Here is a 15,649-nt window from a genome sequence, read left to right as displayed (position 1 = left end):
AGAAGGAGCTTGATGTAACCTGTGTTTGGTGGACTGTAGCAATGACAATAGCTTTGCCTGAAGCTGTTGCCCCTCGTGCTGTGAAGAGCTGATCCCTGCTTTTAGCTGAGGCTCAGACTTCCCCTGAGAGCAAGGCTGGCTTTCCTGATAGCAAGTACTGTCCCAGGAATTTTGCATCTATGTAGAACATAGCTCTTAACCACTTGTCTCTTCCTGGGTTTTCTTCCATATCTGTCACTCCAGCCCCCAAAGCAGTGCCTAGATGCCTCTAAAATTGAGCTTGTTATGGTGCTGAAGGGCTGCTGAACCACCACATTGCATAGTTCTAGCCCTATGCTTTGTGCCACGAAATTGATGAAAATTAGTCCGGAACAGCTGAAGAAAAGTGTATGACAGTGCTTTTAAAGCCTAGTGAAAATTGTCAAATATTGGAATGTGAAGGCCAAAGGGACCTTCCAAAACTTGGGGTATTTTCTCTGTAAGAAATGCACTGGAACAGCGTATGTGCTACATCCACTGCAAATCAGTTATCTTGGCATTCCACAGTGTGTACCCTAATCAGTGTAGAATATGGAACCATGTTCCCAGGAAATATCAGTTCCACAAAAGGCTTGAGAGATCAGTATTTAATCTGATCTGACTGATCCTTCTTCTGACTTCCCATAATTTGAACAAGTCAAATTATAAAACAAGTCAGGCTGCAAAATATGGAGAATTCAGTGACTCACAGGGTGAATTAGTGTGTTATTTTTCCATGTCATCATATGGCTTTGGTGGCCAGAGATTGTGGAAAATTAATTATGTCAGCAGTGAACAATGGCAAATGAACTTTTCTCAGTTTGCTTTGAGTTTAAGGTACTTATAGACATATGGAACCATTTAGCAATCTGTAGATTTTTATTTAGAAAATTCCAACCTTCTTTCTAGGGAAAGTATGGTGCACATATATGTGTATATGTGTGTGTGTGTATAAACATGTTGCTGTCAAGTGCTTTTTGTGAAAGTAGGATAGGCATGAAGCCTGGTTGCAAACAATAAGCCTAGGCTTTCCTTTCCCAACCACTTCTAAGGAAGAGTGAGAAGTCTGTTGCACTGATTTGCTGTCAGGTTTTGTGTTAATGCTGGGATTCTGGTCAAAGATGTTTTAAAGCCAGAGGAGGCTGACGCACTTTGGGAAAGAAGCAAAGTCTGAACTTGTCAAATAAATGTGTGGAGGGAAATGAGCTGGGATGGAGGTTAATCTGGAGCCTATCAGCACATTTTCAAGATTGTTGGTGTTCATCTCTCCAACATCTTGATGTTTGATTCCAAAAGAAACAGGGCTTGTGCAACTGGATGGTCTGGCAGTGCTCTTTCCCGTCCTGGTAGAAATTCAGCTTTCTGGTTGATTTCAGTGAAACTCAACCTAGAAACAGAGGTCATGGATATTTGCAACCAACAAGAAAGTAGTGTGTTCAGAGCGTATGAAAAGAGGTCTCAGACCCCTTTTCCAAGTGGGATGTCCAGAAAGAGAGAGACTTCAGTGAAATGCCTTTTAGACATGGGAAATCTATGCAGAAATTAAAAATTGAGACAAATCCATAGAAACACAAGTCTCACTAGTCTGCTCACTGCTCTTCCTGTTTTGTAAACATGTCTTATTGTATAACAAAATGCTCTTCAAAGTCCATGGAGTAAAAGATTAAAAATGTCGGCTCTGAAATAACCTCACCAAATATTAATCCAGCTCGTTGCCACTTGCTCTAAAGGATTCCTCTATTATGGGAGTAATTACACTCCTGGCAATTCCCAAAGGACCTGTGTCTCATTTGGTTAGCGGAAGTATTTAATGAACAGTGATCAGTTATTCAATATTTTGCTTTCTTTGTTCATTGGCATTGCCTTGGGCCTTATTTATTATCAGCCCTTATTAAACATTGTTCCAAAGACACAAATTACTTGTTTTCTCATAAGCTCTTTACTGTCAGACTCGAGTATTTTGAGGATGCTGGCTCAACCCCCGGGAGATGAAGGACCTGTTATCTTTGGTATCCAAATACCACTTCTTAACTGGGCTTCAACAGCTGCTTGTGACCCAGACTGTCAAATGGGACACCCAGGAGACAAATAGTATTTGTCACTTGCTGGCCTTGAAAATGTAGGCAATTGGCTATCATAATCTTTTATCTCTGTAGTAGAGGCAGGCATAAAAGTGTTGCTGAGGCTAATGTTTGCTAATCTGGCAGTAGAGTCCTGCAAATGTGCATGAATGGAGGGGCTGGGTTAAGTTTCTGAATTCAGAGGCCTTCGTCCAGGGCATATGGTTGTTGGAGCATTATAATGAAAATATTGGTGAGCTCTTTAATAAAAGATGGAGACTCCCCTCCCACTACAGCCTTTAATTTAAATTTTGTTTTTAAAGAAAATCTGTCAGTAATCTTTGGTCCAATATTAAGTCTGGCATTTATAAACTACCTCATATCAGTGCATATTTCAGTGATCAGTATATTAGTGATAATCTGAATAGTAATGCTTGTTGCAGAAAAACTTGAAATGCCTTTTTGGGGCAAATGTGTTAATTTTATTCCACTGGTTTACCAATGTGTTGCATGTAGCTTAGTTATTCCTACTGTTTGCTAGATATTTATTCTTATTGACTCTACTCTGTTTGTGAGTGGAAGGTATTCTGCCTTCTGTAAATCTGTCATTTTTGAGTTGAGTTGTGTTCCTCCTGTGAAGAGGAGACCAAGAACACCTGCAGACTTGTCCTTGGTTAGGAAGAGGGACTGAGCAGAGGGAATGCTGAGTGGCCAGGAGGTTTTCAGCATGAGGGACCATGGTGAGAGGGGGTTGTGTACATTTGGGCAGTATTCCTCTATGATGCTTTACTAAAAGAAGAAGAGAAATTGAAACATCATTTTAAATGCCTTCTGACAACTTTTCTCTCATGGAGAGTCTAACATTGACATGGGGCTTTAATTTCCTTGTTAGCTTTTAAACCTACCCAAAACATGACTAATTAGGAAGTTGCAAGGGACATTTGAGATGCCATTGACTGGCTTTGTGTGCTTCCTTTCCTGCTGAGGTGAAGGTGCTTTCTTCTTTCATAAAAATGGGTTTTTTTCATTCCTGTCACAGCTATATCAGTTATTGCAAAAGCTCCAGCCAAATAGCTGTGCTGGCAAAAACCCTAATGAAGGTGCTGTGATAGCAGCTAAAAAGTTTTCCCTCTGGTGCAGCTTTAATTCTATTTGGGAAATTGATTTAAATTAAATCAGGCAAAAGAATGCTTTTGAGTGTATAAGCTCTGTCTCCTGCGAGGTTTTGCTGATAGGGTTGGACCAGCAAAACCTTTAAAATGCATAGAAGCCCAGGACAAGCAAGAGCTAACTTGTAATTCTTAGATCGGTGGCTTTTGTGTAATCAGAATCTTGGCTGAAGAATTTCAAATGTAGCTTTTCATCTTGGAATGTGTTTTTAGTTTCACCACACAAGTTAGAAAGGACAGAAGTCTGCGTCTGAATAACTTGTCGTTTCATAGAGCCCTGTGTGTGCTCGTGGGGCTTTTTTTAATCTCCTCTCTCCTCCCCTTTCCAAACAAACAGAGCAATAGAAAAACTGAACGGGTTTCAGCTTGAAAACTATTCCTTGAAAGTTGCATACATCCCTGATGAGATGGCAGCCCAGCAACCTCCACAACAACATCCCCAGGGAAGACGTGGATTTGGCCAGAGGGGTCCTCCCAGGCAAGGGTCACCCGGCGCAACCACCCGGCAGAAGCCACAGTCGGACGTTCCTCTACGGATGCTGGTTCCCACACAGTTTGTAGGAGCCATTATTGGGAAAGAAGGAGCAACAATCAGAAACATTACCAAGCAGACACAGTCCAAGTAAGTTATTTTACAAAACTGATGATTAGCTTTAATGTTGTGTCATCGTTGCTTGTGTAAAGAAGAGGTTGTAAAACTTCATTACTAATCTGTGTGGTCAGAGAGCAAATGAAGATAACAGAGAACAGGAAATATTTTGCAATATTTATTTAAGGTCTGGATTCTGTCCTTGATATGTGTTCAAATACTAGCTGGCTTTTTTATCCCTCTTTAAAAGAGGAGTGCTAGCAGGATGGTACTCTGTTGGAGAGTTTTGCTTACAGATGTACTCGTATGGTTCCGGCACAAAGAGTGAAACTGAAAGAGCTGTAATATTTTGTTCTGGGGGACATACAGAACATAAGTGTGGTGATGTACCCACGTGTCCCAAGTGTACTTCAAGTGTTTATTCTAGTTTTAGTTTGATTAGAGTATTTTTAGGATTTGTAAATGTTGTCAATTCAAGATGTGGGGGAAAAAGCCCTGAACAAAGAACCTTTTTATCTCCCTTCACTGCTTCCCCTTCTGTTTCTGGAAAATGCATTTGTTGCTATCAAGTTGCAGACCACACCAAAACACAGATTAAGGAAATGCAGGGGAGGCAAAAAGCAAGCTGCTAAGTGACCTAAGAAGCTTAGAGTACTGGGGTCTAGAGACGCTGGAAGAGATTGTTTCCAGTGTGCGTTAAATCCTACCCACAAGGAAGAGCTCAGCACAGATGCAGAGGGAGGTGGGGTTCTTATTCCAAGAATTTCTCCAGGATACCCCAAGAAGCAGAGAATTAAAATGCTGCCTTCAGCAGCCCACTGTAGGAGCCCCCAGCTCTGCAGTTGCAGCAGGCAGCACCTGGGAATGAGCTCCGTGTGAGGGGAATGAGGGTGGGCAGGAGCCTCAGTTTTGAGAGTAGTTAATGAGGATAAGGGACTCCTCTCTAATTACACCCCAACCCCCAAGAAACAGGCTTACCCCCCTCCCCAAATCCAGGATTATCATGATGCTCCCTCCAACCTTTCATTAGCACAATGTAACCCAGGAGACAATTTAGAGTGTTTAACAACACAGGTTTAAGAGATTTGTGGTGTCCTGACAAGACCTGGTTGTAATTTTTCTATGGGTAACCAATTTTTCAGGTGATATATAAAACATCTAATTCTTGGACTATAAAAATCTTGGAAGATTGGCATAAGGAAAGCTTTTATAGCTAGAAGAAGGGTGGGTAGAGCAGAAATAATTGCAGGTTGCTAACTTTACAGATATGTGACTTTGAGAATGATGTTTTCATTGGTTTGGGGATTAAAAAAAGGGAAATTTCATCTACTTTCATTTCCACCAAGGATTGCCAAGATGGGTTTCTTGGAAAATGCTGCATTGTGAAACAAAATGAGTTTTCAATACTCGAAAAATTGCAAAAATAAAGAGGCTTCTTGAAAAGCAGCATGGTTGTTTCAGTTAGAAAACAGCTGTTACATGTGGAAGAGAGGCAAAAACAAAAAGCAGAGGTGGAAAGAATATGTAAACTGCAGTTATTGGCAGGGAAAAGTAATATCCAAGGCATTGTCTTTATGCAGGTCATAACTAATTTTTGTTAAATTCTTAGAGCTACATGAACCTGTTTTAGAACAAGGCTAGTAGTTTCAGAGTGGTGTAGAGTAAAGGTAATATCAAGACAAAATCAGGCTGGAAAAGTATAAGAAACTAGTCTTCTGGATGGATGCAAAGTACTACCATGCTCCTTGCTAGCAGAGGAATGCTGGGAACCTCTGCTGCTGGGGTATTTAAAGTAAGAGGAGACAAAATCTGACTGTCCTGCAGCTGCACAGTTGTTCTAAGTGGGGCTGGAGATGGGGCACTAGGAAAGCCTGATGAGGTGTTGTCTTCAGGGCTTTACCACATTGTCTAACAACTCCCTGAAAATTTGGATGAGAGTTTACTGAGAAAAGGAGATCCCAGTGTCCACAAAGGTGGAGTTTTAGCTGGCAAAATCAGGATAGGAGAGGCTCTTCACAACAATTTGTATTTAGGAAATGCTTAAGTAGTCATAAGCTTTTCAGAATTAAACTACTAATATATATAGTCACTGTTAGCTCAAAATAAGTTAGTTTTATGACAGTTGGAAATTCACAAGGCTTACCATAGAGTATGTGGTTATTACAGTTAGTGTTTTTCTTTCTTTCAAGAATTGATATTCATCGTAAAGAGAATGCAGGTGCTGCTGAGAAACCAATTACCATCCACTCAACTCCTGAAGGCTGCTCAACAGCTTGTAAAATTATTATGGAGATCATGCAAAAGGAAGCTCAAGATACTAAATTGTGAGTAAAAAGCATTTCACTGTGGAAGCATTAAAAGTTTTGAATTCTCACTAGCTCCATTTAAAGACATAGTCTTTAAAGCTGTTAACAAGTGAATATTTGCTCTTATCCATATCCAAGTAGGTAAAGGAACTGAGAGATTTTACCTTACAAGACAGTCTACTTGCTTAATTAACCCCCGCATGCTCCTGTGATTTCAGTTGTTGTCTGGCTCTGATTTTGAAGTAAACTGGAGCAAATATGGAAGTTTCTTGAGCAACTGACAGCTTTTAGTTTGAGCAAGCATAACAAGTTGTGAGCCCTCACTAAAAGCTTTAAGTTATATTTATTCCCTCCCAACAGCTCTGGTTGCTTCAGTCTGAAGTAACTTTTAGTTACCTTTATTTAGTTGAAGGTACATTGCAATTAAGCTATAGGTGGTAGTGCTGGAAAGCCCACTGCACCTGGACTTAGTCTGCACACAGTGAAAACATGTGAATGGGAATTGTGGATATTTCTATGAAAATTGAATTAATCTATAACATACATAAAAGCTTGTACTCTGATCTCCAAAAGTCTCACTAGGTGTAACTTCCATTACAGTACAGAAGAAATTCCCTTGAAGATACTGGCACACAACAACTTTGTTGGTCGACTTATTGGCAAAGAAGGAAGAAACCTGAAGAAAATTGAGCAGGACACAGATACTAAAATCACAATATCACCGTAAGTTTTTGGTGGCCTGATTTTCAGTGAGATGTCAAATGGCAGCAATGCTGCTGTGGGACATTCAGGTACAGAGTTCTCAGAAAAATATTCTGTGTGCTGAAGGCTGAGATAACAGCCCTTCAGAGCCCTTTCCATCATATGGATTAAACTGTTACTTAAGCTCAGTTAAATTTTATGTAAACAGTGAGTTTTCATTGTAAACTCAGTCAAGAGCAAGCCTAAAAATAACATAGGCTATGTGGAGCCTGTGTTAGACTATATTTTAAGTGTCAGTTGTTTTTAACATATTATACCATATGTAATGATGAGTGTATGAAACTATAAGTCTGGATCAGTTCTGAGCTATGTGTGAAAATGAGTGAAATTAGTGATGTTTTAGTTTCCACAATATACTAAATTTTTGGACTAGAGGGAAAGAAATAGAGCAAAGGAATACTGAAAAGGGTATCTTAAGTAACAGTTCTGTCCCTCTTGACCACTAACAGCCAAATTACAATGCATTGGCTAGTCTGCTGCAGAGTAACAGCTTTTGGTCTGAGTTTGTGAGGGTAACTGAGACCTGTTCAAATTTAGTTGAGATTAAACAGGAGTTTTCACCTTTACTGGAAATCTCTAAATCACTGATTAGATTAACATCTCTGTAGAACCTTGGCAGTCAATAGTAGTTTTACCCTGGAGTAATATCTTCAGAGAACCTCCTGTTCTGAATAATGAATGCTCTGGCATGAACTTCCAAGCATTTGAAGGCATCCTGGATTTGGCTTTAGCCAGGAAGGATGAGAATTAGGCTTACAGGCTCTAGGAAAGGGAAAAGGTTTGGAAGACACATGAAGATGTATGAAGAGGTGTGAATACATGCAGGAGACAAAAAAAGGAGTGCAGGAAATAACTCAAATGAGGACAAGGAAGCTGCAAGTAAATGTGGCTCTTCAAAAAGAGGAAAACAAATTTGGGTGAAAGCACCTGAGGCCTTCCTTAAAGGTGTGTGAGTGTTTATGAAATTAGTCTGAGGAAAGGAAACAAATAGAGAAAAAGCACCTAAATAAATGTGCTTCAAGAACAGATTTTGTAAGGCCAGCATGCTCTCTTGAATGTGTTTGCATAAACATTTTATCTGCAAACAGTACACAGACTATTAATGCTAAAAGGAGAAAAAATGTGTACAGAGTGCATGAAAAAATGGTCTTCAATCCTTGAAATTCACTTGCCTTTATTGATGATGACACAAATAACACATTGTCTGTAAATAGCTACAGAATATTTTTTAATTTAGTGAGTTAAAGGTTTATTTACATTAAAATCTTGGCCTCAAGATTGTAGTTGTCATACTATGCCTAAAATAACCCCCTGAAGTCATCTGGTGTAATCAATACAAAAATGAGAGCATGTATACCCATTGATTTTGCTATTCTAATTAGTCTTTCTCATGATCTCTTCATTCAGGCTATTTGGTAAGCTTGTCCATAAATTTCTGGTTTAGGAAAGCGTTTCCTCTCTTCTCTGGGATGTTTCCCAGCTCTTTCCTTCCTGAGGCAGTACTTCAGTGCTCATGCACTGGAGTGTCAAGGACTGCTCAGTGGATGTGTTCTGTGCCTGCCTCTCCTTGGCTGAGCCATGCAGGAAGGCAAGGCCTCGTGTGCTGCTTCCTCTCTCCTTCCTGCCACAGGCTTCCTCACTCCTGCATCCTGCTCTGGACTTTGTCTTCACTCCCTTACCTTTTCTCAGGATGTGGCTATGCCATGGCTTCCAAGTGTGTTTAATCCATGTTGTCACAGTAGGTTTGCATTTGTTGCCAAACAGAGCACTGGTTTAATGCTGTCACCCTTTCATTTTCCCTGAGGAGTTGCCAGTGTTGAGCAGCAAATGTTGACTTGCACACAGCTTTTCTTTTCCCCACTTTGAGGGTTCTTTTCCCCACTCCTCCTCCCTCCCTGCGGGAGGCTCTCCTGCAGTTTCACTGAGGCTGGGCTTTTCTCCAGCTTTCTTGGGGAATACACTGCAGTTCTCAAGGAAAGAATGAGTTCAAGGTGTGTTTCTGGGATGTCCAAAAGGAGTGTCTGAAGCCCTGTCCCAGCTGGTGTGGGGTGTGAGGTGGGACATTGCTGCCCCGCAGTCGCTCTCTGCATTCATGCGCAGCGCGTGGCTCCCTTTTGTGCAGCACCCACGCATGTCCCAGCCACCCCATGCCAGCCTTGCCGGGAGGGTTTCTTGTGCTTCCCATGAGGACAGAGTTTCCCCAGATTATCTGAGTTCTGTGCTTGAGCCCTGTTATGAATTGATACTACAGTCTTTGGAGGGCAAACTCAACGTGCTTGGATGCTGTTGCACTCAAATGATAAATCTGGATTATCTTTGTTTGCTAATTAACTGCTTCTGTGTCCTTTGCAGATTGCAGGACTTGACACTCTATAATCCGGAAAGGACCATTACAGTTAAAGGCAGTATTGAAACTTGTGCCAAGGCTGAGGAAGAAATCATGAAGAAAATCAGGGAGTCCTATGAAAATGATATTGCTGCTATGAATGTGAGTTTTCTCTGGGTGTGGGTTCTTTCTGGGACTCAAACCACAGAAGGATTTGGGGTGTGAGGGACTCCTGGAGGTCATCTGACCCAGCAGTGGGTTTGCTCAATGCAGGGCACAATTCAAAGTTAAACCAGGCTGTGTAGGGACTTGAGTTCTCCTTAACATTTCTGTGAACACAAACCCCATAGTGACTCTGGGAAGCCTGTGCCCTGTCTCACTGCTCTTATGATGATTTTTTTTTTCCTAATATAACATCAGAATTTTCTGTTGCAGCCTTTCTGTTGCCTCATTTATTTGTGGGAGTGTGGGCAAGCGTTTTTGTTATTTATGTGTGCTATTTTAATGGAAGCTTTTTCTGATTTATTTTTGAGTGGGAGAACTGAGAACTTTATTTAGATTGAGGAAATTAATGAGCATTTAACTTTTTTCTTGTTGCAGGAACCTGAAGCAGGGTGTGTTTGTGCTGTTGTGGCTTATGTGCTCTGGCTTGCATGTTTTTTAAAGCAGTGATTCAGCCTCATCACATAAATAGCATAATAATGTGTGGAACAAAGATCCCTCCTGTTTTTAATTATTTCATTTGAGAAGGTCTTATTAAGGTTTTTTTCTTGATATAGATGATAAAGGCATTTAGCTATTTGAAGATGATTGGTTGTTATATAATGAAAACAACATACCTCATTAGTTTGCCAAAGTATTACTAATGCATATTGAGAAATGATTGAGATTTTTGATAGTTAGGAAAAGCATTGTATGTGCGTGTGAATCCAAATCTTATGGTCTAGAGTTAGAACGGAAATATTTTTTCAGCTTACAGTAGTCCTGACTTTCTAGAAATGTCTGTTATTCGTGCTTGTCCTACCAAGTGAATATTCTCCCCACTCTTCCCCCCCTGCCTCCTCACAAAGCAAATTGCAGTACACGAGTTACACCTGAGGAACAAAGTATTGAATAGAGGTGCATTTTTGTTTGATATAACAAGCAGGAACATGGGGTGAGTTAGAGATGGTATTGCTGTTTAGCAAAGGCATGGAAAGTCAAAAAACTACCTCTGCTACTGTATAGATTTCAAGTTCAGTTTGTAGTGATTATTAAGGTAGTTTCTGAGGTGGTGAAGTTTTGAGGTTTGTTGCTGTCTTGTGATGGACTTACCTTAATGGCCTGAGATAGTATCTGTCTTTCTAGCTGAAATATTTCTAAAGCATATTCATGTTTTTTGAGTAATTATCTGGAAAAGGGAAAAGGGTGCTGACAAGTTTTATATCAGACAACAAATGCTTCCTACCCCGTGATGATGTCGCTTTTCTCAGATGTGGTCAAGCAAGGGACATATGCAACTTTAAAGTTGATCCTTTCCCAGCAGTTGCTGGAGGTATTTCCCTTTATCTTTTGCAAGGGAGGGAGGATGGGGTGATAGTGTCACATATGTGATCCCCCTGTGTAAGAAAAGCAGGGCTCTGTGCGTGATCTTTCTCTGTTTCTACAGAGCTGTCTTTTTAGTATAAGGACAAAACTACTGTTTTTCTTATAAATTTGTTCACTCTGAAAGTAAATAGTACTATTATCTGAACATCTTGCTGTACAATTTGAAATGTGTTTTGATGACTAAGTGGTATCAAGTGATCCCCATCTGCCTTTCCTACTACGTGTTTTTAATGTTATTGGTCTGTACATGTGTCGGGGAAACAGGTTTGAACGAGAGTCCTTTGGGTAATGGAAATGATTTTTTTTTAAAAAATGACATCCCAAAAGGTTAATAGCATATGCCAGCTAGGACTTTATTCAAGTTAATAACCAGGACTCTAAATCTTAACTCTTCTGCCGTTGCAGCTTCAAGCACATTTAATTCCTGGATTAAATCTGAATGCCTTGGGTCTGTTCCCACCTTCTTCTTCAGGAATACCACCTCCCGCAGTGAGTGTTGCCTCCGCTGCTGCTGCTGCTTCATATCCACCTTTTGGGGTAAGGGAAGCTCTGATTTTGGATGGTTAGGGGATGGTGATACTAATCTCTGCAATGCTGTAGTTCCAGACTAAAAAGAATGCTGCGTTTTTTTGCCTTTTTTCCCCAGGAAATCTGGAAAGGTGTTTTGCTAGCTGTGTTCTATCATTTTTCTAAATGTTGTCTGTCTTTCTGCTTGCACACTGAAAAGTATTTCATGTGGCTGCAGCTGGGAACAGGCATTAATTGCTTTTGAAGTGAAATGCTTAGTGAAACTGTGAAATGGTGCTGCTTAGAAAAGTGTTAGATTTTATTTTATATAGAATTTGTATTATTACAGAAAGAACTCTCACATAAAATAGCATTTCAAAATTGCTGGAATTGGCAATTAATAATGCTAGTCTGCAATTTTATTCCTTGTGGTATGGAAGGAAAAGAAATTATCTCTTGTCATGAAGTGGGGATCTATATGCAGCTAAAATGTTTGTTTGAATGTTTTATAAATGCCCTGTTGAAATGCCATACTCCTAAATATATAGGATGTAAATTGCATGGATTAATCTCCAGGAAGCTGTGATTTACTTGCCACTTTGCACTCTAAAAAATATGAAAAGTTTAATAGAATCTTACTCGAATTCTGTGCTGATTAGTAAACATAAAAAAGAAATTTTACTATGGAGCAGAAGGTGATTCATTGCACCAGAAAGCTCCAGAGTCTGTCTGGAGCTGAGATGGTGTTTTACTTTCAAGAAAAGTCAATCTCATTACAAGGAGATGGTGATGTTTTTCATCTCTTTTCTGTTTCTGCTGCTGGTGGTTGCGAGCAACTCAGTGCAAGGTGAATTTTCTAAACAATTCTAACAAGTCTCTTAAGAAGTAGGTGACAGAGCTTTACAAACTTTGCTGTGTTTGACTTCGTCCCCTTCTTTGCCCAACAGTGACATCTAGGGAGCTAAGTCTGAGACTCTTCATGAACTAGAAAAGTGAAAATGCAGCACAACACACTAAACTTCATCAAATAACTCAGGCTATGTTGTACTAAAGGGTAGTTGAGGTTTAAATATTTTTCCCAGAGGAAGAAGCCAAGAGAGAGTCAGTGCAAGGAGCAGGAAAAATTCCTCTCCTGTAGCATTGTTTGTAAGAATTAACAACTTTGGTGTTATGAATGTATTATGAACTATATTGAGTATAATAGTAGCTTTTTCAGAAAAATGTGCTTCAATGAAAGCTACAATAGAAATATGCTTATACTCAGTTATTTTGCTGTCAATAGCAGAGCCTCCACTTATGACAAACAAATTCTCTCCCTCACAGTCCCTCTGCATTTAAATTAGATTGGCAGACTAAACTAAACAGTCCAGGTTTCTGCTTCACTGTATTATAGAAAATGCCATCTCTGGTAATGAATTGCCTCAATTTTTTTTCTTAAAAGATAATAGATGTTGTTTGTTAAAAGTATATAACTTTCTTTATTGGTAATTAAGAGTGTGGCTTTTCCTGTCTTTTTACTCCAGATTTGCAGACTACTTTGCTATTCTTGAGATTCATACTGTAAGCCCACAGTTCTGTTCATCACTTGGTTTATTTTCATTTCTTTCCCACTTTTCCCCCCCCCATTGTGGTTCCTTTTGCTTTAAATATGCACCTAAACAGTGCTGAATTTGGTGGTTACTCCTGTCTGTCCCTTGTTGCTAGTGCACTTTTACCTCCCAAATGTACATTTTTTGCCCTGCTAAGATCTCTGGCAGTATCCAGGTTTCTGGAAAGAGGATAATGGCGACATCTGGAAAAAAGCATCAAGAAGCAAATGTCACTGTGTAGGACCTGTGCAGCTGGAAGGGACCACTGTCTGAACTCTCTTGCTTCTGTTTGTGCTCAGTCCTCTGAAATGGCTCTCATTCCATGCAGTCTAGATGTGTGACAAGCTAACATGCAGAAAGAAGGGGAACTCACAGACTGGGAGGGTGAACTCAGATTTTGGAGGTTGGGGGTGGTACTGATACAGCCCCTGAGGCAGATGCTCTGGGCTTCTAAAGGAAATGTATGAACAAAGGGAATTATCTCTCCTGTTTGTACTTAAATGTGTTGGTATTTGGAAAAGAGCAGGTGGTTCTGTGGGCCTCAGGTGAGTCAGCCCCTCAAATTACTTGGATTGCTTGTTGCTCTCTGAGGAGAGAAAATAAGAAAAAGCATGAGTCTATTCCTTTAAAGGATGCATTAGTTTCCATTTTGAAGACTTTTAAGTCTTGCTTGTGTATGAATTAATTTTCTGTAACTTTTGAGCTTTACTCTCCTCTAATTTTTTCCCCTAGCAGAACAGTTTTTCAGACACAAATTAAATTGGTTATTCGGGGATTCACAAGTAGAAAGAGAAAAAAAGTCTGGTTATATTTTGAAGGAGAAATTGATACAATTTGAAAGGCTAAAGGTAACCACAGGGAGAGATCTAGGAGAACTCATGAGGGATTTAAAAACTAAAATGAAATCTGTGTATCTAAAAGAGGCTTTGGGGAAAGAAGGTCTTAGAAGAAAAATTAATGAAGAACTCCCAGGGAGACTTTATGTCCATTTACCTATGAGCTATTTGTTACCAGTTTCCTTATTTTGGACATTTGGGCAACCCAAATCCCTTTACCTTGTTTTCAGTGCATGTCCTTTTATGCTTGAGAGCGGGGATTAGTGGATATTGAGGATATCCCTTTCAGGCAAGTGGAAATCCTTTCTGAAAACACTGCTGGCATCAGGTTGCTAAAGAAGTGTATCCTGCTGCTGTCCTGCTTTTTTTTGTGTAGTGCAAGTTTTGCCTTCTGCTCGGGGCTGCGCAGGGCTGGCTCTTCCCTGTCTCCTGTAAGGTGTGCTCCCCAGAAGTTTCAGCTACACCATCACAAGGGGCCTCTTGGCACCCAAGAGTCTCAAGTCTGTGCTTGCAAGCCATACAGGGAGACTTGGGACACCCCTGTGCTGTGTCTGAGGGTGGGTGTGAAGCTCTTGTTGTAATATCTTTGCATGGACCTTTTCTTCACCTCATTGTGGGGATGGAGCTGGGGCTGGGGCTCTCCCTTGGGTCAGAAGGATTAGGTGGGTGAGTTTGGGCATTTGCAGCAGGGTTTCCATATGGAGCTGGTGGAGTCCATATGGACTACTTTCAAGTGACAAGGTGTGGCTGTGACTTTGTTCCCAAAGAAAATAAAGTTTCATCTTCATTATTGAAATGATTATCTGTCACATTCCTGCTGCTGCTTTTTCATCATGGGTATAAAGAGGAAAAACCTGCATAGACCAATCTAGGATTTTGTTATAGTGCCAGGGCTTAGCAACAGTTCTGAGTGCTCATACATGCAGCTGGAGCCAAGTGTTCCTAAAACATTCTGTACTTCAGGAGCTTGGGGCTGTATAGTTAAATAGGTTTGGCTGTGTTAACACATGTGTGATGCTTCATCCTATGCCTCTTCATGCAAACCTTTAAGACATTTGATAAGAGCCTAAACATTGTTCTCCAGCTGCTTCAGGTACACTCTGGTATCACAAACTTAGGAAATGGTGATGCTATCTAACACTAGTTTGCATTCAGTTCCTTGGACTGGGTTGCATTCAGGGGAGTGATTTCCATGTGACTCAGAGACCTTATCCCATGGTGGTTAACTGTGATGTACAGCACCAAAACCTCAGCTCAGTTAATCTAACAAGATGCAGATTGGTGTCTCGGTAATAATCTGGGTGCTGCTTTTACTCTTTGTCCTGGCAGTGGAGCCCCCACAGGAAGGCACAAGTTGTCCTTGGTACTTGTCTGGTGTCAGATACAAACACACACATGGGCACAGGGCCTTTGCACGTGGCTACCAGTGTCTGATTACCACAACAGTGCAGGCTAACCATCCATTTTCTTGTGTTTTTACCTATTGCTAGCAACAATTCTTGATATTGAAATTGTATCGTTTATTTGCAGAGACCAAGTTCTGTTTGCCTGCTCAAAGCACTCATTTTGTGCAGTTGCTGAAAAGGGATGCAATGGAATTGCATATTGTGTTTCAGATCTTGAATGTTCCTCTTTATTCTTGCAAAAATCTAAGATCTGTTTGGTTTTTTCCTGGACTCCTAAAATACAAACAAATCAGAACCTCTGAGAATCGTTGAAATGTTTTACGGTTTCAGGAAAAAGTAGGACTTAAATGTCTCAGTTAAAAGTATTAAGAGCTAAAAATTATTTTTATTGTCAAATGGGCATGATTTTGCTCTTATGATCCTGGTGATACAATCAAGCTAAATGTCTTTTTTTGACTGATCTGTGCCCTTGTGTGACCATATTAGGACCAGTA

General features: G+C 40.3%; 1 protein-coding gene across 4 annotated transcripts in view; it reads left to right on the top strand.

Moving 5' to 3' along the window:
• IGF2BP3 (insulin like growth factor 2 mRNA binding protein 3) overlaps positions 1 to 15,649 on the top strand; it is a 110,446-nt gene that overhangs the window by 74,382 nt on the left and 20,415 nt on the right. For 3 of the 4 annotated variants that reach the window (XM_050970338.1, XM_030235698.2, XM_050970341.1), the window contains 5 exons: positions 3,585 to 3,869; positions 6,026 to 6,160; positions 6,743 to 6,865; positions 9,257 to 9,392; positions 11,223 to 11,354. In XM_050970338.1, coding sequence (XP_050826295.1) covers positions 3,585 to 3,869; positions 6,026 to 6,160; positions 6,743 to 6,865; positions 9,257 to 9,392; positions 11,223 to 11,354 — 811 coding nt within the window. The remainder of the gene's footprint in view (positions 1 to 3,584; positions 3,870 to 6,025; positions 6,161 to 6,742; positions 6,866 to 9,256; positions 9,393 to 11,222; positions 11,355 to 15,649) is intronic. The other variant, XM_050970339.1, reaches the window with a different exon arrangement.

Source organism: Serinus canaria, chromosome 2 (assembly GCF_022539315.1).
Source record: "Serinus canaria isolate serCan28SL12 chromosome 2, serCan2020, whole genome shotgun sequence".
NCBI classification, from domain to species: domain Eukaryota; kingdom Metazoa; phylum Chordata; class Aves; order Passeriformes; family Fringillidae; genus Serinus; species Serinus canaria.
This window is presented reverse-complemented; position numbering and strand designations above follow the sequence as displayed.